Source organism: Epinephelus fuscoguttatus, linkage group LG20, assembly GCF_011397635.1.
Source record: "Epinephelus fuscoguttatus linkage group LG20, E.fuscoguttatus.final_Chr_v1".
Taxonomy (NCBI): Eukaryota; Metazoa; Chordata; class Actinopteri; order Perciformes; family Serranidae; genus Epinephelus; species Epinephelus fuscoguttatus.
In genome coordinates, this window is record NC_064771.1 from 20,327,053 (window position 1) to 20,349,290 (window position 22,238).

Genomic DNA, 22,238 nt, shown 5'->3' on the forward strand with positions numbered 1-22,238 from the left:
GCTCACGTCAAAGAGGGTCCCCCGAGTATCATTGTCACCCACAGTGATGGAGGAACCCCTCCACCAAGTCACAAGCCAACTCCTCCTGTGCTGCGGCGCTTCGGGGCAAATTTAACAGGAAATCAGAGTCCGGAAGAAAGACTTCAGGTCCATTTAGACGTCATCCCTGATCCCCCATCAACCCCTCCGCCACCGCCTCCAACCTCACCACCTCCACCTCCATCCCCACCACCACCTCCACCTCCCACATCTGCTCCACTTCCTCCATCATCTCCTCCTCCACACTGCCCTCCCTCCCCTCCGCCTGTCCCTCCTGCTTCATCTCACTCCAACCATACAGAAAAGCAAAATCCTCCTCCACCGCTCCCACCTCCTCCCCCGCCTCCACCTCTCCCTCCCCCTCTGTCGCCCTCACTGCTACGTCCATCCACCTTTGTCCTCCCATCAATCTCGGAGGCGCCCACCCTGCGCCCCGTGTCCCTCCGGCCGCCACCTCCACCCCTCCCCACGGAGCCCGAACCTCCCCGAAAAGAGCTGAAAGGAATCTTAAAGAACATCCAAAACATCGCCGACATCGAGAAGTCGGTGGCCAACATGTTCAGCCAGATAGATCAGAAACAGATCCCGCTCAAAAAGGTCATGAAGAGCCGGGCCTCCATGGATTCTCTTGATTCCCTTGACTACTTGGATTCATTAGCAGCAGTAGCAGCAGGAGGAGGAGGGGAGGGAGGAGAGGGAGGTAAAGAAGGAGTAGGAGCAACAGGAGAAGCAGGAGAAGGAGGAGAGGATCCCCCTCCCCCACCCCCACCCCCACTTCCACAGATTCAGCCCAACCCAAACATGAACTCCATCGTGGAAGAACTTGAGAAACGATTCCCCTCTCAGTCTACAATGCTCTAGCCTTTGCCTTTATGATATGGAAAGCACACAGAGGGGAATTTCTTAACATTGTTGCGTAGTTGTGGCGGAGCTGTCAAGGGACTGATGCTCAAAATAGCTCAGTGGGATGCTGTGATGATTTGGTGATTCTTTACTGCACTACAGCTGTGCTCTTCCAACATGACTTCCTGTTTTCTACATAAGGAACGAAAAAGAACTAATATAAACTCTGGGTACAAGTAAAATGTTCGTCCTCTCAAATGATGGAACAGAAAAAGAGAAGAGAGGGAAGGTGAACAGCAAGAAAGGTCACATCCTGCACAGTCCTAATGTATTCATGTAAAAGCTGAAAAGGGCTTCCTTCACTATTTCTCTAACAGTGAAGGATTAAAGGAGTGGTGAAGGACGAAGATGAAATGATAATCAGGTCAAGTCCATTTTTTAATTTGTGTCCGCATTTCAGTGAACCTGAACTACAAGGAGGAATTCAAGTAGTATTTGTTTGGAGGGCTAACTCATTATCTGCCTCTGCCATTATTCTAGTTTCCCCACAAACGACATTTCTAGGACTTGTTTTTTTTAATTAACGCTGAAGAAAATTGGCTTAAATTAGCTGCAGATGGGAGCTGTGAAATCAAGTGATTAGAAGTGGCAAAATGTCTCCTGGTTAACTTTCAGTTTGACTGCGTTCATTACCATTTTACATCCACGCCAAGTGATTGACATTCTTGTCAACAACAAATTATAATCAGTCAAAGACACATGATTACTGATGGGCCCTCTTGCTGTTGTGCAAAGCTAATTTCAGGGTGTAAAACACACCCTCTGGACGTCTTAACTAGTTGATTGTAGATGTAGTGGGTGTGAAATGTTAAACCTGCCAACTTGGATTGAACTTTCCTGGACATGGATTCTTTGTATTGTTTGTAGCATGGATAGTATTCCACTGTTAGAGCCAGTGACATGATCAGTGTCACATTCTGTCTCCATTTCATCTGTTCTCACTGTTCCGTAGTTACCTAATGATGTATGATCACAGATTCTGGCCTGTGTATAAGGACACAATCCATCTGTTCCTGTCAGTAGGTTGCTGTTTGCAGACATCATTCCATCTTTGTTTAATTTGAGTCAGTGCACAACTATGTATCTTTATCAATCCTGTCTCCTAGAAATTACATACATATGTTTTACTAAGTTGTTGTTACCAATTACATCATGTTACTGAATGTAGTTACTGGCTGGACTGCGTTCACAGGCAATGTTTTATGCCTCCGTGTCATCTAGAACCGTGGCTGGTGGCATTATATTTTCAGGTTGTCCGTCCATCCATCTAATTATTGTGAAGGTGATATCTCAGGAACCTTGAGGGATTTTATTCAAATTTGGCACAAACGTCCACATGGACTCAACAATTAACTGATTCAATTTTGGTGGTTGTTAAAGGAGCTAAGTCGATTACTAGCTACTGAGATATTTGACCAGGGTTGACGCTCAGTACAAAACAAACAAACAAAACTGTAGCGGTCCGTGCCATTGTGGTCAAAAACCATTTGCTCTTCCGGGCCAAACAACTGATGACCACAGTGGGGTCACATCCTAAAATACCTTAACTCACCAGGTGACAGTACAGCGCCCCCAGTGCCCAGACAGTGAATTACACAGTTGGAAGCAAACCTCCCAATAACATATTTGGCTCCTATAGCGGTCAAAGATCAAAGGTCAGCGTGCTCTGGTCTGTCAAATTTCCCCTGAACATGATATTTCAGGTACACCCTAAGGGAATTTCTTCAATTTGGCACAAACATTCACTTGGACTCGATGATGATTTTGACACAACATGTTTTTGGCCATAACTCAAGAATTCATACACTAATTGTGACAAATTTTAACACAATAGTCTAATAGGATATGATGATGCGGTGATGACATTTTATATTCATTTTATTCATTCATTTTATACCATTAAAATGACGTTGCAATAACAATCCAAAGTACATGTTATTTAACTACTCAGTCCTGAAACAAATTACTCTGCCTTCTATCCCAGGCCTGGCAAAGAAATTCAGCTACAAAAAAGGTTCCCTTCCTGAAACAAAATTCAATTTTTTTATTTTACTGAAAAGTACATTCCTTATGACTTCATATACAGTACAGGACAGTAAAACAAGAAATGAACCTCATTCTTGACTTCACACAAATTATACAACAAACAAATTCTGTCCTCCTCTGGGGTGACAATAAACCTTCCAGTCTCCAAGGCTAATGGTAAGGTTTCTGAGCTCAACTGAGCACATGGAGATCTTTGTCTTTTGTTTAGATAACACTTCATGTAAGGTTTAAACAGACCAGTTTTTCTCCAAACATGCGAAATATTTCACTCCTAATCCCCTGAATATCACAGGTTAACCTGTTTTGAGAAATAAATGACAAATTGTTCAAATAAAATAATGATTTCAACTCATTAGCCCAGGTATGACAGTGGGAGGTTTCCAAATTAAAAATCTTTTCAGTGACTCTCTGCGCCGACATCTTCACAAGTCTGTTCCACAGCTGAAGCATTTGACATTGTGGTGATTGTATAGATCCTCTGTGCTGTTGGGGTGAAGATGTGTGAAGCATCCATGTTTTTGTGTAACTTCCTTGCAGCAACATCCATATTTGAAGCATTGTCTACTGTCATGCCTACATATGAGTCTGCGCAGACATGGGTGGAAACTAACTGCAACATGACTGGTTCACAAAGGCATACAACCACAAGGTGGTAGTTCGAGTTCTGAGTGAATGAAAAGCTACATTCTCTTTCTAATGATAAATACAAAGCACAACAGAGACCTAGGTTTGCATCATAAGTCCTGTCTGTAATTATATTTAGGCAACAAATGCACACTGGTTGAGGTTAGATAAAGATCTTGGTAAGAGGATGTGAGTGGAGTGGAGCGCAAGCGAGTGGGGCGCGAAAGAGGAAGGCTTTTAAATGGAGTGCAGGGCAGATTTTCAAAAAGGTTAGAGCGTCACCTTATCCCCCACTCAATCCCGCACCAATTTTGCTCTGGGACCACTCACACCATGAGTTTGAAGCATGCCTGACCCAGAATGCACCTGTGTACCGTGCACACAGTATTATCTATCGAAAATGTCTGTTCAAACCCGACAACGGTGTACTCTCACAAGGAAACTGAGAAATTATACAAGCTAAAATTAAAATACAACACAGCTCTTTTCTTTTTCTGGTGTGAGTGATTTGAGAGAAGCTGCCTCTAGCTGCTTTGAACAGGAGAGCAGAGGGAGCAGAGAGTGGATATTCTCACCGCTCCGCTCACATGGTCTGAACTTTGGGTTAAATGTTGATAATCATGTTGTGTTTCGGGATTCAAGTCACTGTGGACTTTTTCAGTTTTAAACCAAGACCATAATCTTTCTCTAACCTCACCTTAAGTGCTGCCAGAGCCTGAGCATACCTAGGAAAATGTGTGATAATGCGTTTGTCACTACGAGCTGATATTGCAAGACTGGATGTTTAGGCAGAAAATCAAATCAAAAACTGATACATTTAGTACAGAATGAACATTTTTGTGACTTGTACACTTGATTTGTTTTTCATCAACATTTCCTCATTGTGTTGATGGAAACTATAATCCTGCCAGCTTTACGTTTCTTTCAAAATATGAACGTAATTTGTAGGAGACAGGGTTTATCTTTTGATATGAATTGGTAAATACATCAACATGTGTTAAAAACTTCAAATTGCAAATGCAGACATTGTGAAAGTGAAAGATTCCTTTTGGCTGTTGTCTTTTGTGTTTTTGTGTCTGTTCCGCTTTCTGTCAAATATTCATTTAGTTCGTTTTGGGTTAGGTGCATTGATACAGTAGGAAAATGTCTAAAACAGTTATGTAGAGTGTTTTTACTCACAATATGTGCTATGTTTTTATGAACTTTTTTCTATAGGGTTGTATTGCTTCTTTTACCCAAGGTTTCCCTCGTTAAAATCAATTGGGAAATAACTGATTTGAAATATAAAAAGTTTTTTTTCTCAATAAAATATGTGGTGCTGATGAAAATATCAAAGACAGTTTTTATTTGACAAATCACTTTGAAAACCACCTCAGTGCTGGAAGAGTAACCATTTAGAAATTGCCCCCCCACATGAACCTATAGTGTTAGCTATTGTAGTATTCATTCATTCATTCATTCATTCATTCATTCATTTTTCCTAACCACTTATCCTTTTAGGGTTTGCAGGTGTGTTGACCCTATCCCAGCTGACACTGGGCAAGAGACACCCTGGACAGGTCACCAGACTATCACAGGGCTGACACATAGAGGCAGACAACCATTCACACTACGGACAATTTAGAGTCACCAATTAACCTGCATGTCTTTGGACTGTCGGAGAAAGCCAGAGTACCCAGAGAAAACCCACGCTGACATAGGGAGAGCACAGAAGCTCTGCAACGGGGGGGCTCCCCCACCCTGGGGTTCGGGCCCCCCATCCTGGGTTCAAACCAGGAACCCTGTTGCTGACGCAATAATACTTACCAATGCACCACTGTGCTGTCCACTATTGTGGTCGTTAGTACTAAATAATCCCCAGTCTTGTGTCACTTAAACATTAGCACTAGTGGTACAGTCACCAGGTTAGAAACCCCAATCATGTACATCAGAAGTGACGCAGCAGTGTTATGGGCATGTGTAAAGTGGAACATCTACTGACTGACAATGACGGCGTCTGTGCAGTTGTTTTCTCTTGATGGAATTGTCCCAGAAAAGTATGCAGAGATAGTCATGTACAGAGCCTCCTACATTTGTTGCATATTAATAAGGGAATACAATGTTCCACTCACCTCACGTATGGGACACTGTGTTTAATGAAGGTCACACAGACACATCAGGCCAACCTGAACCTAACCACTGGACTTTTACGTTTGATGATGTTTCCACTGATCCAAAGGGGTTCACTGTTGAACAAATGTTTTACTGCTTTTAAAACTACATAGCAAAAATATGCAAAGTAACACATCTTCCATGCAGAAGCCTCCCATCCCCATCTGTTTGTTTGCATTTAGGCAGATTAACGAAAAGCTCAGTTGGGCAATTGCCTTGAGCCTTATACTTCAGAGGTCTTTGCAAAAAACAAAATGTTTGACAGGATCATTTAAGGTCATAAATGGCTAAAGATCTGTGTTCATTTTGTTAACAAAAACTATGATGAAGAATGTTCATCATCAACCTTTTTTCCATGACCAAGATAAAACATTGACAAGCTAAAAAAATGGATCTTTGATTATAAAAACTATGACAATATATGTTTTGTTTAAGTTGACGAGACAGGACTACAAGTGGTGGTGGGCCATCAGACTGTATGAGTGATATAAGATCAGGGCGCCTAGCACCAGGATGTTTCACTAGCCTGCAACACACTCAGTTGCATCAGCTGTAAGTGGATGACTGACATGGCATCCACAGTCAGACATGATCTGTCTGACTGTGGATGGTGGAGCTGTTGAGAGGATTTGTGGAGTTTTGTTGGTTGCAGTGGTGGCTGTTTGCCTGACAGGCAAGTTGGAGGCTCTGTTATCTGTGAATGTAGCTGTGCTGTAAGTAAAAGGTCTGAACTCAGTGGAGTTATCTTTGACAGAGCTGAGAGTCCAGTTGTAATCACAGACTCTGTGAGAGAACATGAGTTTGAACCTCCAGACTAACGTGTTGCAGATTTAGAAAAATCAGGCTGAAATAAAGTTACTTCTCTGCTTCTTCAGATTGAGACTGAAACGTCAAAGTTTACAGTGAACCTGGGTACAAATAGTTGCCTCAGATTAGAGCTTTTCAAATAATTATCAGTGTGTGCTTATTTCATCTTTTAAACCTGGAAAGGATGTTTAAAAACTGTTGGAGACATGCAAATTGCAGTAATTGGATAGAAATTATTTGTAGTTGTAGAATAAAATTGTCTGAAAGAAATGTCAGCACTTGATTCAACCTGTAACCCCAATTCCAATTTCTGTAGTAGCCTAATTGGATTAGTTTAAAGAGAACAAATATTCTGACTTAAAAAAGTTTGTTGTTTTTTTAAAGGCAGTACAACAATTAAATTCAGCATTGACAAGGGCTAAGGGGACAAGGTTGTGTATCTGTGTCTATGTGTCTTTGCTCTTCAGGTTTGACAGGCATTGGGGAAAAGGAAAAAAAAAGAAGGAATGTATATTAAAACTAATCCTAACTTTACCCTATTACTACCAGTTCCAGTAATTAGATAATAATGAAGTCAAGGGGAGTGTCCCTCCAGTACTGGGGCGCCATCGGAAAACTCTAGAAATGACAAAAAGTTAGCCAAAAATGACTGACTTTTAGTCAACTTAAACTACTATAAAACTTAAATTACTTGCCCGGACTATCATTTGCTTAAATCACTGAACTCAATAAGCTTATATTTGGGACAGGTGTCAAAAAGGGACAGGCCTTTAATTATTTTTATACAAAACTGTTGGTCAGCAAAGATGGAAAATACAATCAAATTGTTTATTTGAACCAGTATGAATACTACTTGTATAAAAAATAGCATATCAATAACATATCAATTATGTGTTATGTTATGACTATTGTTTTGTTTATGGCACTCAGCATACTGACACAACACCACTTAATCCTGCTAAAACAATATTAATAACTTGGATTAATTTTTTTATGGAAAACACTTTTGATTATTCTCATCACTGGACACTTATGGACTAAAGAAATATAAATAACTTACCAGGTAATCAAGGAATTGACACATTCTTATTCTATGACAGCTTCAGAGGACGGGAGTCACTACTTGTTTTTTCGTCATGCCGGTAAATCTAAATGAATTACGCTCTTCTTTAGTGCTCATGATTTCAGTAAAATGAACGGAACCAAACTAACAAGCTCCAATGGGTAGTCAGCAAACCGGTTTTATACATCCAAAGAACTTCCATAAAAATGAACTGCTTGGCAACCAGACCAGGCGTCTAATTGAGACAGGTCTTTATTTGTCTAAATAGGTAGCTACACCAGGCTTGTAGAAGAGACTGGGCGTTTAATTGGGACAGGGCTTTAAATGAAAGTTTTACAGAATAAAGGATAATAATGACTAAAATGTGACTAAACCTAATGAGAATTTCTGTCTTAAGACTTAGACTAACTCTAAGACGCCGTTTACACGTTGCCGGCTATTTTCATAAATGGACATTTCACTGACTCCGTTTTCAAAAAGATCTTCGTTTACACTTACCTGTGTATATATACACAAGAGTATGCCAAACCTGTAGGTGGCAGTGGAACGAGAAGCTCAAGCCTTCCATGTATCCATTGTCACCATAGCAACATAGGTCGCACTTTTTACACAGGCGCAAGTTCCGGCGCATACTGTGACGTCAGCTGCCTATAACTCCATTTATCTCTGTTTATCTCAGTTTACATGCAAACACGCAACTGGAGTTTTACAAAATCTCCACTCTGGCCAGTTTTTACAAAGACTTGTTTTCAGAGGAGAAATCTCCGTTTGCGTGTAAACGAAGGGCACAAACGAAGGAAGATGTCTCCGTTTATCAAAATCACTGTGTACATGTAAACGGCCTCTAACATAACTACCGTAATTAACACTGTTGAAAATAAGATTGCAGATCAGCTGGCACAGTGGAATTTTGCTACATTTAGATTTCTGCCTTCTCAGATAAAATCTTATCACACATACACACACAGACCTCTGCAAAGCATAAGTCACTCTAATTTCTGTTGAGCTTCTCTTTGATATACTTTTTTCCATATATACATTTAAATTACATGAAAATACATTTTTAATGCGATAGTCAAACTCCACTGGTGAGATTCACGGGTGATTCTTACCAGGAATGTCATCTGTAACTGCTTGTAAGATATGTCAGGCCCTCCCCTTTCCTTTGATAAAATACCTGTAGCTGTTACACAGCAAAAAGCAATGACAAATCTGCCTCTAATTTGACCTCTGCTTTACGGTTAACCAGATATGGAGAGAAGAAAGAGCCTTTGAACCGCAGACATTATCTTGAAAATGTTTAAAATTGACTTGTAAGTGTGGAATCAAAGCCTGTGGATATCGCTCTGTCAGCAGCAGATTTCACTGCCATCAGCTAAAACCGTTTAAACAAGTTGTCTCCAGACACATATTGTCATCATGAGGTGACAGAATCACATCTGTCCCGCAAGACCAGCATGACACTGATGATTATATCTGGGCAATCAGATCAAATCATAATGTACAGCCAAATAAAACAAACCCTGCTCGTCATATCTGTGGTTATCGAGGGATGACATTATGAGAGGATTTATACTGACTCCAGTGGAATCTATGGAGCTGGTGGTTGCGCACGCACGCACACACACACACACACACACACACACACACACATTCTTGTACTTCTATCTTTGTGAGGACCTTCAGTGACATAACGCATTCCCCCTTACCTCACCCTTAACCATCACAGCTAAATGCCCAACCCCAACCTGTACCTGAACCTTATTCTAACCTGAACCCTAAAACCAAGACTTAACCCTAAAACAGGCCTTTGAGGAAGTGAGGACCGGCCAGAATGTCCTCACTTTGCAAAAATGTCCTCACTCAGTTACTAAAATACATTTGTTGGTCCCCACTATGTAAAATGTACAGGTAGAAGCACACACATTCTTGTACCTCTATCTCTCTAAGGACCCTCATTGACATAAGGCATTCTCTAGCCCCTGACCACTAACCCTAACCATCACATTCTTTTTTTTTTTTTTAAGATTATTTTTTGGGCTTTTTGCCTTTAATAATCAGGACAGAGTGAAATGGGGTGAGAGAGAGAAAGTGGGGGTTGACATGCAGCAAAGGGTTACAAGCCGGAGTCGAGCCTGCGACCGCTGCAGCGAGGCATCACCTCTATACATGGGGCGCCGGCACTATCCACTACACTACCAACGCCCCACCCTAACCTAATTCTGACCTGAACCGTAAAACCAAGTCTTAACCCTCAACCAGGCCTGTAAAAAAGTGAGGACCAGCCAAAATGTCCTCACTTTCCAAAAATGTCCTCACTCATTCACACAGCTTTTGTTCAGTAGAATTTTTTCTGTTCTTACACAACAAAATCATGATCAAGCCATAAACCTTGTTAAGCTGTGAATTTATAAAAGGCTCAATCCATATACTTAAAGCATTAACAGACAATGACACAGAGGAGCTGGGGCATAAACAGGATTGTGAACATGTGCACTTACATAAACACACAGCTGCATTAAACAGTTTGCAGGCGGTGCTACTGTTTCAGCTGACTGGGTTGGAAATGTTTTATGTTAAGATTAGCTTTCAACCTCAATGTGCTGCATGTCGTGTCACACACACACACACACACACACACACACACACACACACACACACACAGGGACAGTACATATTGATGAATATTAAATGTAAATATGTAGGATTGTACCCAATGGCTAATTTCCATCCTCAGTCCCTTGGCAGGTTGATGTTTACTTAAAAAAAACAATAACAACAAATAAATAAACATATAGCGAACAGTAATACAGACATGATAGACCAAGAATTGGGGGACCAGTTGAAAGTGCAAAAGTGCTTGAATGCAAATGTGACAAGTGTGTATGCAGGTGTGTGTGCAGGTACTGTTGCACTCAAATTAGCATACATAGATGTATTTATGTACACACAATTACACTGAGTTACATACAAGTTGTATGTATGTGTACAAGGACAGGCTTGGCTTGTCACCTGCACATCCCAGTATGCAAGCGAGACCACGTCCTGAGATGGTTCCCCAACAAAAGACAGACAGTGCTTTGTGCTGTTATTAATTGCATATTGCCCGTAGTGATTGCACAATTGCCCATGATATTAATTGCACATTGTTCACTTTAACATAATTAAACACAAACAGATTCACTTTCTCGGTTTTCATTGTGTGTTTTTGCTTGAGAACAGACGTCCTTTGACATCTTTGGGAATATGTATTGTTTACAACACTCAGCAAAGCCGACTGCGTTTAATTTAAACCGGATTGAGAAACACAGATATGAGACAGTGCGAGAGAGTGGCTGTCGTGTAACTGTAATGTCACAGGTTTGATCCTTGCTATAGCAAAGATCATCATGGGAAATGTGGTCACTGAAGCAGCAAATAGCTATAAGATGCTGCAAAGACAATTAGATTTCAACATGTGTCGACCAACGTGTGTGACTTATTGAATTGCAGTTCTCTTAACCTGAATGGATAGCTCAGATTTATATCAGCATCTTTTTTGTCTGTGGTTTGGGCCAGTGTTCCTATCAGTCTTGAGATTAGATAAACAAAGTGCATCACTGGTGACATTGCAGATAAAGAAGTCAAACAGGGCAAGAACAAGAGCAAACAGATGATGGTATAGGTTTTGAAGAAACCCCCAGTTTACCTAGACTTATTTGGAAGAGAAAACAAGAATGATTCAAGATTCCATGTTATCTTTATTGTCCCCCGAGGGGGAAAGTTGTTTTGCAGTCGGGGGTTTACATAAAAACATAAAAACAGAATACCAAAGACAACATCAATGACACATCGACAAAATAAATCACAGAGCTGGAGCAGTGAAATGGAAATTTATACCTTGTAGGCTACACATGTACAAGACTGCATGTGTGCGAGGAATGCAGCCAGGGGGCTATTTTGTATTAAGCATATCAATAGCACTTGGGATGAAGGAGAGTAGAAATATTTTGGTGCTCCTAACAGGTGCCCTGAAACAACGTCCTGAGGGCAAAAGCTTGCACTCATCCAGAAGTGGATGGTCCTGGCAGTACGATATATTTAGCATGAGCTGTTCGAAGGACCTGACTGTTATAAATGTCTAAGAGCTTGGCCTGAACAAAGATGCTCTACATCAAAAGATAACACATACAAGCTGCATACGCTACTGGTCTCCGAAGTTGGCGTGGTCTCCTCTCCCATCCCACCACCTTGTTTGGAAGTGTTGTAAATGTAACAATAAATAATGTTAAATGATATTACTTGATTAATCAGTATTGTACATCCCCCTATGGTTTGTTTTGAAAGACAAGCCGTGTGCCATTCAATATAGGTTTGTGGGCTACAGTTGGCCCCTGGGCTGGACTTTGGACTTGCCTGATATAAGGAGTAGTGAGTGATTTCAGACACAGCATCTGTGAGCACGTTAGCATGCTCCTGTAATAACAGTTCATTTTAAAGCACTGCATCTACATACAGCCTCACAGAGATGCTAGCATAGCTATAGACTCTTAAGGTCTTTGCACACTGAGACAGTTTTTTCGGATGCATTTTTTAATCCGTCACCCGAAAACGTTGCTCACAGAAACCTTGCACACTGATTCCGATACGTTTTATTGATTTATTCATTGTGAAAGTTTGCAATATGTGACAAAATGAAAAGACACATTTCCTTCTTTGCTTCCTTTGCCTTTTCCTACCTATCTGACTGTCACTCTTCATCATCATCCACCTGAATATTACCATCTGACCCGCTTAAAGTCGCTATCTGATTCTGTGCGCCCCGTTCCTCTGTCTTGTCATGACTGTGTCCCACCACCACATTTTCTTCACTGATTCATGGTCAAATGTCTCTAAAGGCTTCTGACAGTTGCGAGAAACGCGAAAAAAAATCAAACCTGTTCTGAAAATCTTAGTGGCGGATGAAAAGTGCAAGCATGATTTACATAAGGTGAGGTCATATCGATTGTTAGACATGCAACAATTTTGGACAAAAACAACAGACTCAGTGTGCAAAGGCCTTTAGTCTTGTTAACAACATGTCTGATCGTCTGACCTCAGTGTTTCTTACCCCGTCGGACTTTGATTTAACAATGTAGCTATGTTCCATGATTTTACCGATAGCGATATGTGGCCAAAACCCCCAAAATAAGACCACACCTGTTCTGTAACTGGGTCATATATCAAACTGTGTGTTGACTGAAGCTCTGTAAAAATAATAAATGTGGTCAGTGTAGGTTTAGGCCAGACATTTCTACCTTAGAAATGCCAAATTGAGCTTTCGCTAAGCCTCGCTAAGCCCCGCCCCTTTGTGGTTGTCCGACAAGCTGTTGGAGTAAGCATGGAGCCCACACTGTAACTAACTGCACTCCCTGAAGAAATATTGTCATATTTTTGGAAAAATGAAACAGTGATTCCAGAGAGAAGCAGACAGAGGGGTCTACAGTCTGTGTTTGAAGAATATATCCAGGATGTCAAACTGACTCAGCAGCAACAACAGGTTAAAAAGACAAAGATAGTTAGAAGCTAAAGCCGAACTATAGGCTACAGATCACAGTGTAAAAGTGAACCACCACATCACTGCTGATCGCCACACAAGACAATGAATATAAAGGGAAACTTTGCTGATATTGAACCAGCTGTGTGGCATCGCAGTGTGTGCAGATGAACGGTGTTTGGCTTTGCCCCGTGCCGCTGCCAGCACCTGGACCTCCACCGCCAGACGGGCAGGGATCTGCGGGGGAAATCAAATAACGTGCATCTGCGCACACTGCTATGACACTGCTCTTCCCTTCACTGGTTCCTGTACAGCAGGGTCGGTCTTTTTTTCACTGTTATAATCATTATAAAGCAAAAGCAGCATGTGTATACATTCAGTAGGCTATATCTTCAGTAGCTAGCTAGCTAACCCTACATTTTTCAGGGTTTGATTTTGGTTTTGGAACAGGGAAGAAAAGTATATCTTTTTCTAACCTCTCCAGGTAACGAGAATCATTAATACACGACGTGCCCCAGGCACAACATTTAGCTCCAAATCCACAAAACCAGCCTGAAAATGAAGGAAATCTGAAACGACTGCATTAGAGTCAATGGAGCACAGCTGTGTTGTCAGACCCTGGTCTGAGCTGGCCCGATGCTACGTTATGATTAGTGTATGATCTGCATCGGGGGCGGGACTTAGCGAAGGGTCAGTTATTGTATTTCATAAGTGCTGTCGACATAAAGCTGTTTGAAGCTGGAGCATTTGTCTGCAACAGTGTCTCACCACATTGACAGTACAAATGTTTACCTTCCTACAAACAGTTTTATTCTGAAAATGTGAAGAGAGCAGGTTATTTTTGGAAATATTTTCAGCATAACATGCAACCACAATGAGAGCATGTACAAATGATGAGGGAGAAAGGCTGAAATAGACAGAGAGTGAAACAGGTGGGAGTAAAAGTGGATAAAAGGAAGTAACAAATGAGACAGTGCAAATGGTGAGGAAGCTACAGTAACTCAGAGAGAGACACACTGTAGGAAGAGAAGAGAGAAAGTGAGTGTTATTGGGTGTTAAAGGCTGAGTGTGTTCTTTAGGAGCTAATAATATTTCTCACTGTCTGTCTCCCTGCTTCTCACACACACACTGAGAGACAACGTGGAGAGGACACAGAGAGCGAGAGTCAATCATGCCAGATGTGTGTGTGTGCTTGTGTGACGCATATCAGATAGCTGTCTGTGTGTTTTTGTCTCCAGAGGACCTCATAATGTGTCTGTCAGAGCAACAAGGACACAGCGATAGACTTATCTTCACACACTGACACACGCACACAAGCGGATCACCCAACACACAATGCCAGGCACATACTGCTGGCAGCTATAATCTGGAGAGTATACACACATTTTACACACACAGCGATGGTGAAAGGGGCATTTCGTTATAGATAACCCAAAAATCAACCTTTTCACGTATGTATTAATCCATTCATCCTTCCATTCATTCACCCATTCAACATTTTGTACCCCTCCACGGGTATGTCAGTCAATACATCCCTCCACACCTTTATTTAACCAGGTAATCTTGTCTCTTTGAAGCAACATCATTCGTTTAAATTGCATTTTGACCCTGAATGAAAGGCTACCATTTCTCCTTGAAATGTGTCTGTGTGTGTTTAAGAGGCACAATTATGTTCTCATTTGAATTTATTTAATGAAATGCTCAAGTGGTTTCACAATTTGTCTGTGCGCCTGTGTGTGTTTGCGCTCTAATAACAGGAAGGAGAATCTGATGTGTCCTCTAAAAGTCACCATTTGTTGTTCTGTGATACATCTTCATTTTGCCAGCTCATTACCTTGGTTTCACATGAAAATACATCCTGCTGGCAACATAGTTAAGACGCATGGACAGAGAAATTTTTGGCTGTTTTTCTTTGTTATTTATTTCCTCGTGGCTTTTTTTCCACCCACACTTTTGTTTATCCCTCATTTTTGAACTTTCTCTGTCTTACTCCATCTCACTGTCTTCATTGTTGTTTCTCTCTTTGTCCTCTGGTCTTTGTTTGAGGAAGGTTTTCTCTGAACAAACAGTCTTAATTTCACACAACTGTAAACAGCATCAAGCTTATTTCCCGCATTCTGTCATCAACGTGGCTGCTTGGAGGACTAAATCTGGTATGTGTTGAAAAAGGGGTAGGATCTTAAAAGAATAATTTGGCATTGGGAAAAAACACATACTGTAATTGTAGATTGATGCCACTCTCTTCTATACAGCAAATATCAAGGTGTTAGAGCCAACAGATAATTAGCTTAGTTTAGCATAGAGATTAGAGGCAATGCTGGTGAAGATTGTCAGTCATCCAGCTCATGGTAATCTTGGGATCCCTGCCCATTCGCATCTGGACCCATCTAACCCTAACGACACACATGATGGCTGGGGGATCAGCAACTCACAGATGACCTTAACCTCTGAAACTCAGAGCTCACATGTGACCTCAACGACTCTGTAAGGGTTCACACCCACACCCACGCACCAGTCTGTTAGAACTGAAGAAGCCTCTTGGATGAGAGGTGAAACATCTTCAAGAAAGTCAAGCAAGTCCAGTTGCCCATATAGCAGTTAAGATTAGAGGCACTGGGAGAACCAGCTAACCTGTGGTAGCTAGCCACTTGCCACTGGTTGCATGTAGAACGACATCAACTTTAGTTTTTTGTACAGACAAAACAAGTTATAATGGGTTTATTATACAAAGATTTGGTGATTATTGTACCCAAGGATTACGGCATCCACCACTTTACCCTGTTAAAACAGTACTTACAACTTGGATTCATTTTTATGAAAAACCCTTTCGATTCTGGAGGGATATAAATAATCAAGGAATGTACACATTCAGACTTTTTGAGCGCTTCAGAGGTAGGGAGTCAGCACTTTTTTTCCATGCCACTGTGGTAGAGGGCTGACACATAGAGAAAGACAACTATTCACACTCACATTCACAACTACGGCCAATTCAGAGTCGCCAGTTAACCTGCATGTCTTTGGACTGTGGGAGGAAGCTGGAGTACCCAGAGTAAACCCACACCAGGAACCACTGCATCATCATGCCTCCCCATAACTTGGATTGTGTTTTATAAAAACACTTGATTTTTTGATCGTTGGACCTTTACAGACCAAAGGAATATAAATAACTTACAGGGTAATCAAGGAATGGACACATATTCTGACTTTATGACAGCCTCAGAGGAAGGGAGTCACCACTTGTTTTTGCGTCATGCTGGTAAATCTGAATGAATTACGGTCCTCTCTGGTGCTCATGGTTTCAGTAAAATGAAATGAACAGAGCTAACAATGTGTAGCATCTCCATATTGACAAGAAATGAAACATATATGAAATGCACAATCTAAACAGCTAACTGATATTCGCTCAAGTGGGAAGTCAACAGTCCAGTTTTATACATCCAAGAGAACCTTTGTAAAAAAAAAAATTAACTGCCTGGCAACCAGACTGAGTGTCTTTTAATATAAGTTTTACAGTATATTATTATTCTGTTGTTAAAATGGCTTTTAATTTGGCAAAATGCACGGTTTGACTTGTCTGGGACTTGAAAGTCAAAGTTAAGGACTTGGGACTTGACTTGAGACCTGTGTGCAAAGACTTCTGACTTAAAAAACAATGACTTCATCTCACCTTTAGTGCAACGTTTATGTAACTGTAATACACAGGAAGTTTGTGTTAGTGACCAGTTTGTGCAGAGAACGTGTTTCCAGTTATAACATTCTACAGGGATGACGGTATGACTGGCATGTTGTCTAACCAGCCAAGCATCAACATATCATGTAGCATGTGAATATAATCATTAAAATACAACATTAAAGATATGTTACCAGGCTACACGTGGCCATAAGTTCATGTATTTAGGCTACAGCCTCCTGCAGACAACTTAACTGATGTGATTATATCCCTCTGATAAGTACTTGAGTGCATGCTCTTTGGACATCTTTGATTTTCTGTCTTCACTTGATGTCAAAGTAAGTTGAGAGTAATTATTGGCTGGATTTGAGCTGATCAGAACATAAGCAAAGGCTTTCCAAGTGCCTTCATGGTTGTAATAAATCAGTCGGACCGGGCAAAGGCTCCTTTCTCAAAGGAAATGGTCAAATATTTAGAAAGAATTTCAATTTGCTCCCGACCACTGCTTTAATGTTGGGTTATTTTACTGGAATCTTTTCTAATATAGGAGCATGCAGCTCATAGAAATTACTGACACAGCTGAAACGATGAGGAGTACAACTTTGTAGATGCTCCAATCATGATTACATTTTCACATTCCTGTGGACACTTAATGTAAACTCTCAGTTGTAAACCTTAATAATGATATTCTATCAGGACTATCAATCAATTTTGATTATCACTAACAGGTAAAGCCAATGATTAAAGGGGAATTACACCCATTTTCAAAATTCTAACGTGGTTTTTATGGTTTAACACAGTAAACAAGAACAACTCTCTCCCAAGTCCAAAAGCTAGAGTGCTGAAATTCAAACTTGTGATGTCAAAAGTAAAAAGTCTGGAACTGCTCCACAGACAGTGACTTGGAAAAGATGTTCTTGATCAGTGTTTTTCAAACTTTTTGTGTGTACTCTTCGGACTTCTTTGATTTCTTTGCCCAAGGCACAATATCTCAAGCCAAAACCTATCTGTGCACAACAGCTTCTATAACATGTGTTATCACTCTTATCACAACATAAGACAATAAAAATAAGAAAAAATAGGACAGATTGCTTTCTTGATACTGTTTTCATCTTCGCTGGTGTTTTGTTGTAATTTGCTCTGTACAATAAAGCGATCCGTTGTCCCACTCATCGCTTTTTCCTTTTAAATGTTATCATCCCTCACACTGGCTGTCAGTCAGGCCTTTGATGAGTCACACACTTATATTCCCATGCCCGAACGGTGACAAATGGATTGCCCATAAAGGTATATTAAATTAAATTAAATTAAATTTTTAGCTAGAGTTTGCCTGGGAAATGCTCTGAGTATATGGATACATGTACTGTTTCAGTACTGAGAACATTGCAGTAGACTAAAGGCCATTTGGGTATAAAAAAGAAAACAAAAAAACTGTGGGTTCACAAGATCAGTCTCCCATTCATTGTCTAAGGAGAAGCTCCAGACTTTAGGTTCTATGACAACACAAGTTCGAGGCTTACCTCTGTGGTTTCTGGCTTTGACAGGGTAGCTCATGTTCACGGATATTGATTGAACTTTGGTAGGCCATGGAAATAATACATTGGAAGTCTCAACTTGGGTGGTGTTCCCCTTTAATTTCATTGTGGATTCATCTCTCCGTTATTCTCCCGATTAATCATTTTGCCGATAAAATGTCAGATAATAGTCAAACATGCCCTTTGTAATTTCACAGAGCCCAAGGTGAGGTCTTCAAATAGTGTTTAATCCAACCAGCAGTCCAAAAATCCAGAGCTGTTCAGTTTATTATCGTGTATGAAAAGGGAAAGCATCAGAGACCAGTTATTAGACACCTGCCTTTCCAAAAAAAAAAAAAAAATAGCCACAAAAGTTTGATTGGAGTCAGCAACACAGAATTTACATTAGACAAACATCTTTCCTGATAATAAATAGCCCTGTGCTCATGAATAAAACATCCCACCTATTACACTAGTTGCAAATAGCACAGTAACTGAAATATGGATTTATTATTGTTGTGGCTAATATTGACATACTATTACTCCATCTACAGTTTTCTCAACAATAGGATGAGCTCATTTGGGCTGTAAATTAGATGTGAATATTATGTATTTATGGAGTTTGAACCTGAATATTTGCCAGAATAAAACAACAAAATAAACAGAAAATAACAGTAAATGAAAGTGCAGAAATGGTTCACTGTAGTTTTTCAGCTTCTCTGTGTTGTTTCGTCCTTTAGTCTCCGTCTCTTCCTCTGTTATATAACCCTCCCTGTCTCTCCATTTATCTCCAAATACACACAGTCCCATACATACACTCATACACATCTCATCTTTTTGCTTTCCTCTTAGAAACTGGGTTAAATTCTGCAAAATGGAATATGTATATTTCCGGCGGCCACTTCCATTTAGCTCTTGATTCAAACATCCCATTTCCTCTGCAGTAAGGAAGATGCACAGTAAAGTGCTGACATGTATTAAAAGCACATCAGAAGGACTATGTTTAATGACAGGTTTCCTTGGTAATGTTTCTCTCTTTGATCTTGCAGGCGTGGATATGGACAACATGAGGTAGGAGTCTTTCTCTGTATGCATGCTGTATACAGTAGTTGCATGTGTGTTACTGACTTTTTCTTATTTACCTCTGATGTTCAGTCATACCCTTTATTCTGTTCTGCTCTTTCTGTTCAGTTCTGTTTGGTGTAATCAAGATGGTACAGCATGTAATCAGTGCTTTGTATTTACAAATTTTTGTAGCCGTGTAATTGACTGTCTCCCATGTCTGCAATCCACTGATGATGCCTATTAAAATGCAAAAACACAAAGACACTGATAAAGACAGTCAACTAGTCCTTTTAAAATATGACCTTCAGAGAGAAACTTTAATGATCTTTATCTCAAGACAGTGTACAGACATGCTTGTTAGTTTTACGTAATGTTTATGGTTTAATATGTAGTACATGTTAGTTCAGTCAGGAACTCTTTAGTCAAAGAAAACTTAATTTCCATTTGCAGTATCCATTTGCACCTTTCCACTCTTCCATGCACCTAGGTGGAAAGCCTAAGGTGGAGAGAGCACACCTTTCCACCCTTTTGTGTGCCTACATGGAAAGCCTAAGGCAAAGAGAACGCACCTGTCTGCCCTTCCATGTGCAAACAAGGAAAGCCTGAGGCAGAGAGAGCAAAACTCCCTGCCCTTCCTTGCACCTACATGGAAAGCCTAAATGTTCATTCTCAATGCCGCGATGCGGAAATGCAGGACAGATTTGCAGAATATTTGCGCAGCGCTTTTCCGCACATAAACCATACACACAGGCGTGGTATGGACGCAGTGCGAAATTTCACGTTGTTGTGTTCCAAGTCCACGCAGTGGACCCATGGGTGTGGGTGAACATTTTTTTAGCACTTTCTTTAGCACTTACCACTCTCACCGCAGCCACCAAGCTGGACAATGGACTGCCAGATGTTGTCCTTTAATTCATTGTTCATAAAATCATCCCGTCTTTTATCAAAAAAGACGGGGTGCTATGAAACGAGGTTCATCAACCTTTCTCCCATACTGCCCTGCCTGACTGGATTTTGGACTCTCCCGGGTCTGCGTGACGTCACTATAAAAAAACAATTTCATTGGACCAGCTGTGTAGCTCCGCCGGCGAATACCGCAGGGGTCAAAATCTGGGTGGAAACTTTTTTCACCACATGAAAGTTCCGCCCCGGTATGCAGACTTCCAGAAGACCCATGACATTGATAAGTCAGACAAATCATGAAAAGGAGGAGCTGGGGTGGAGGCAGGTTGCAAAGCAGCTTGCAGAGGAAGCAGCAACACTAGGCAGGTCAGAGCAGTTTAAATAGGGTGCCCTGAATGAGATTTACCAATTGGTTGCATAGAAAAGAATCATGTGATCTATCAGCTGACTCCCTTCCATCAGTCAGCTGCTCCATCAGCTGATTGGGCTGTTTGAGATCAGCTGATGTAGCTGGGATCTGAGCTGAGCTTGACATTATGTCCTGGCTGAACTAACACTATGCTCAGTCTTTGTGCAAATGGACTACATTTTACACAGAAGGAAGGCTTGTATTGCTGCCTTTTTGTGAATATCAATCACACTACACAGCTGTATATTGCTAGCGGTCCCTTTAATGGCTTATATTTTGAAACTTGTAAATATTTAATTTTAAACTAAAATTGAGTTCCAAATTGATATCCACTCCAAGAAAAAAAGTAATACCTGCTCCCACCAAATTGATTGACAACACCAAATGAAAACAAACACAGACAGGATTCTCTGCATTCTAGCAATATTGGATGAAGAACATCAGGTATTGATTTTCCAAAGTAGATGTATTCCATTTTGGGGGAGAGCTTCTAACTTCTTTCATTTGTCTTATCATTCGTCGCTTTTCTTTCCCTCTGGCAGACGCAACAACTTCTCCGACCTTCTCTGCTCAGACCAGAGGTACTCTATCTCTCTTTTCTGGATACTTCTTTACTCTCCATGTGTGGGTCTGTGTACGTGCAATTTTTCATGAGGGATGTGTTTTAAATATGTACATATGAGTGTGTGTTTGTGGAGATAGATTTGTGTGGGTTTAGTAGTAGGTATGTATGTCTGTCTATGTGTGTGTTTAGAAAGCTGCTAACAATAGTCTGTTAATCTGACAGGAGTTATCAATGGAGTCTGGCATCGACCCCGGCCAGGACTACTACACACAAGACTATTACAACTACGATCACGGGTTTGTATGCACATCCTACATATTGCTTTTTCTACCTTTAGAGTGTATGTACAGTACAGGCCAAAAGTTTGGACACACCTTCTCATTCAATGCGTTTTCTTTATTTTCATGACTATTTACATTGTAGATTCTCACTGAAGGCATCAAAACTATGAATGAACACATGTGGAGTTATGTACTTTACAAAAAAAGGTGAAATAACTGAAAACATGTTTTATATTCTAGTTTCTTCAAAATAGCCACCCTTTGCTCTGATTACTGCTTTGCACACTCTTGGCATTCTCTCCATGAGCTTCAAGAGGTAGTCACCTGAAATGGTTTCCACTTCACAGGTGTGCCTTATCAGGGTTAATTAGTGGAATTTCTTGCTTTATCAATGGGGTTGGGACCATCAGTTGTGTTGTGCAGAAGTCAGGTTAATACACAGCCGACAGCCCTATTGGACAACTGTTAAAATTCATATTATGGCAAGAACCAATCAGCTAACTAAAGAAAAACGAGTGGCCATCATTACTTTAAGAAATGAAGGTCAGTCAGTCCGGAAAATTGCAAAAACTTTCAATGTGTCCCCAAGTGGAGTCGCAAAAACCATCAAGCGCTACAACGAAACTGGCACACATGAGGACCGACCCAGGAAAGGAAGACCAAGAGTCACCACTGCTTCTGAG

The 22,238-nt window shown here is 40.8% G+C and overlaps 1 protein-coding gene across 1 annotated transcript in view; it reads left to right on the forward strand.

The window, feature by feature from the left end:
* Positions 1-22,238, forward strand: part of LOC125881273 (protocadherin-15-like) — a 363,072-nt gene that overhangs the window by 326,654 nt on the left and 14,180 nt on the right. Inside the window, exons 34-36 of the mRNA XM_049564361.1 lie at positions 19,382-19,403; positions 21,252-21,290; positions 21,497-21,570. Of these exons, the coding sequence (XP_049420318.1) occupies positions 19,382-19,403; positions 21,252-21,290; positions 21,497-21,570 (135 nt within the window). The remainder of the gene's footprint in view (positions 1-19,381; positions 19,404-21,251; positions 21,291-21,496; positions 21,571-22,238) is intronic.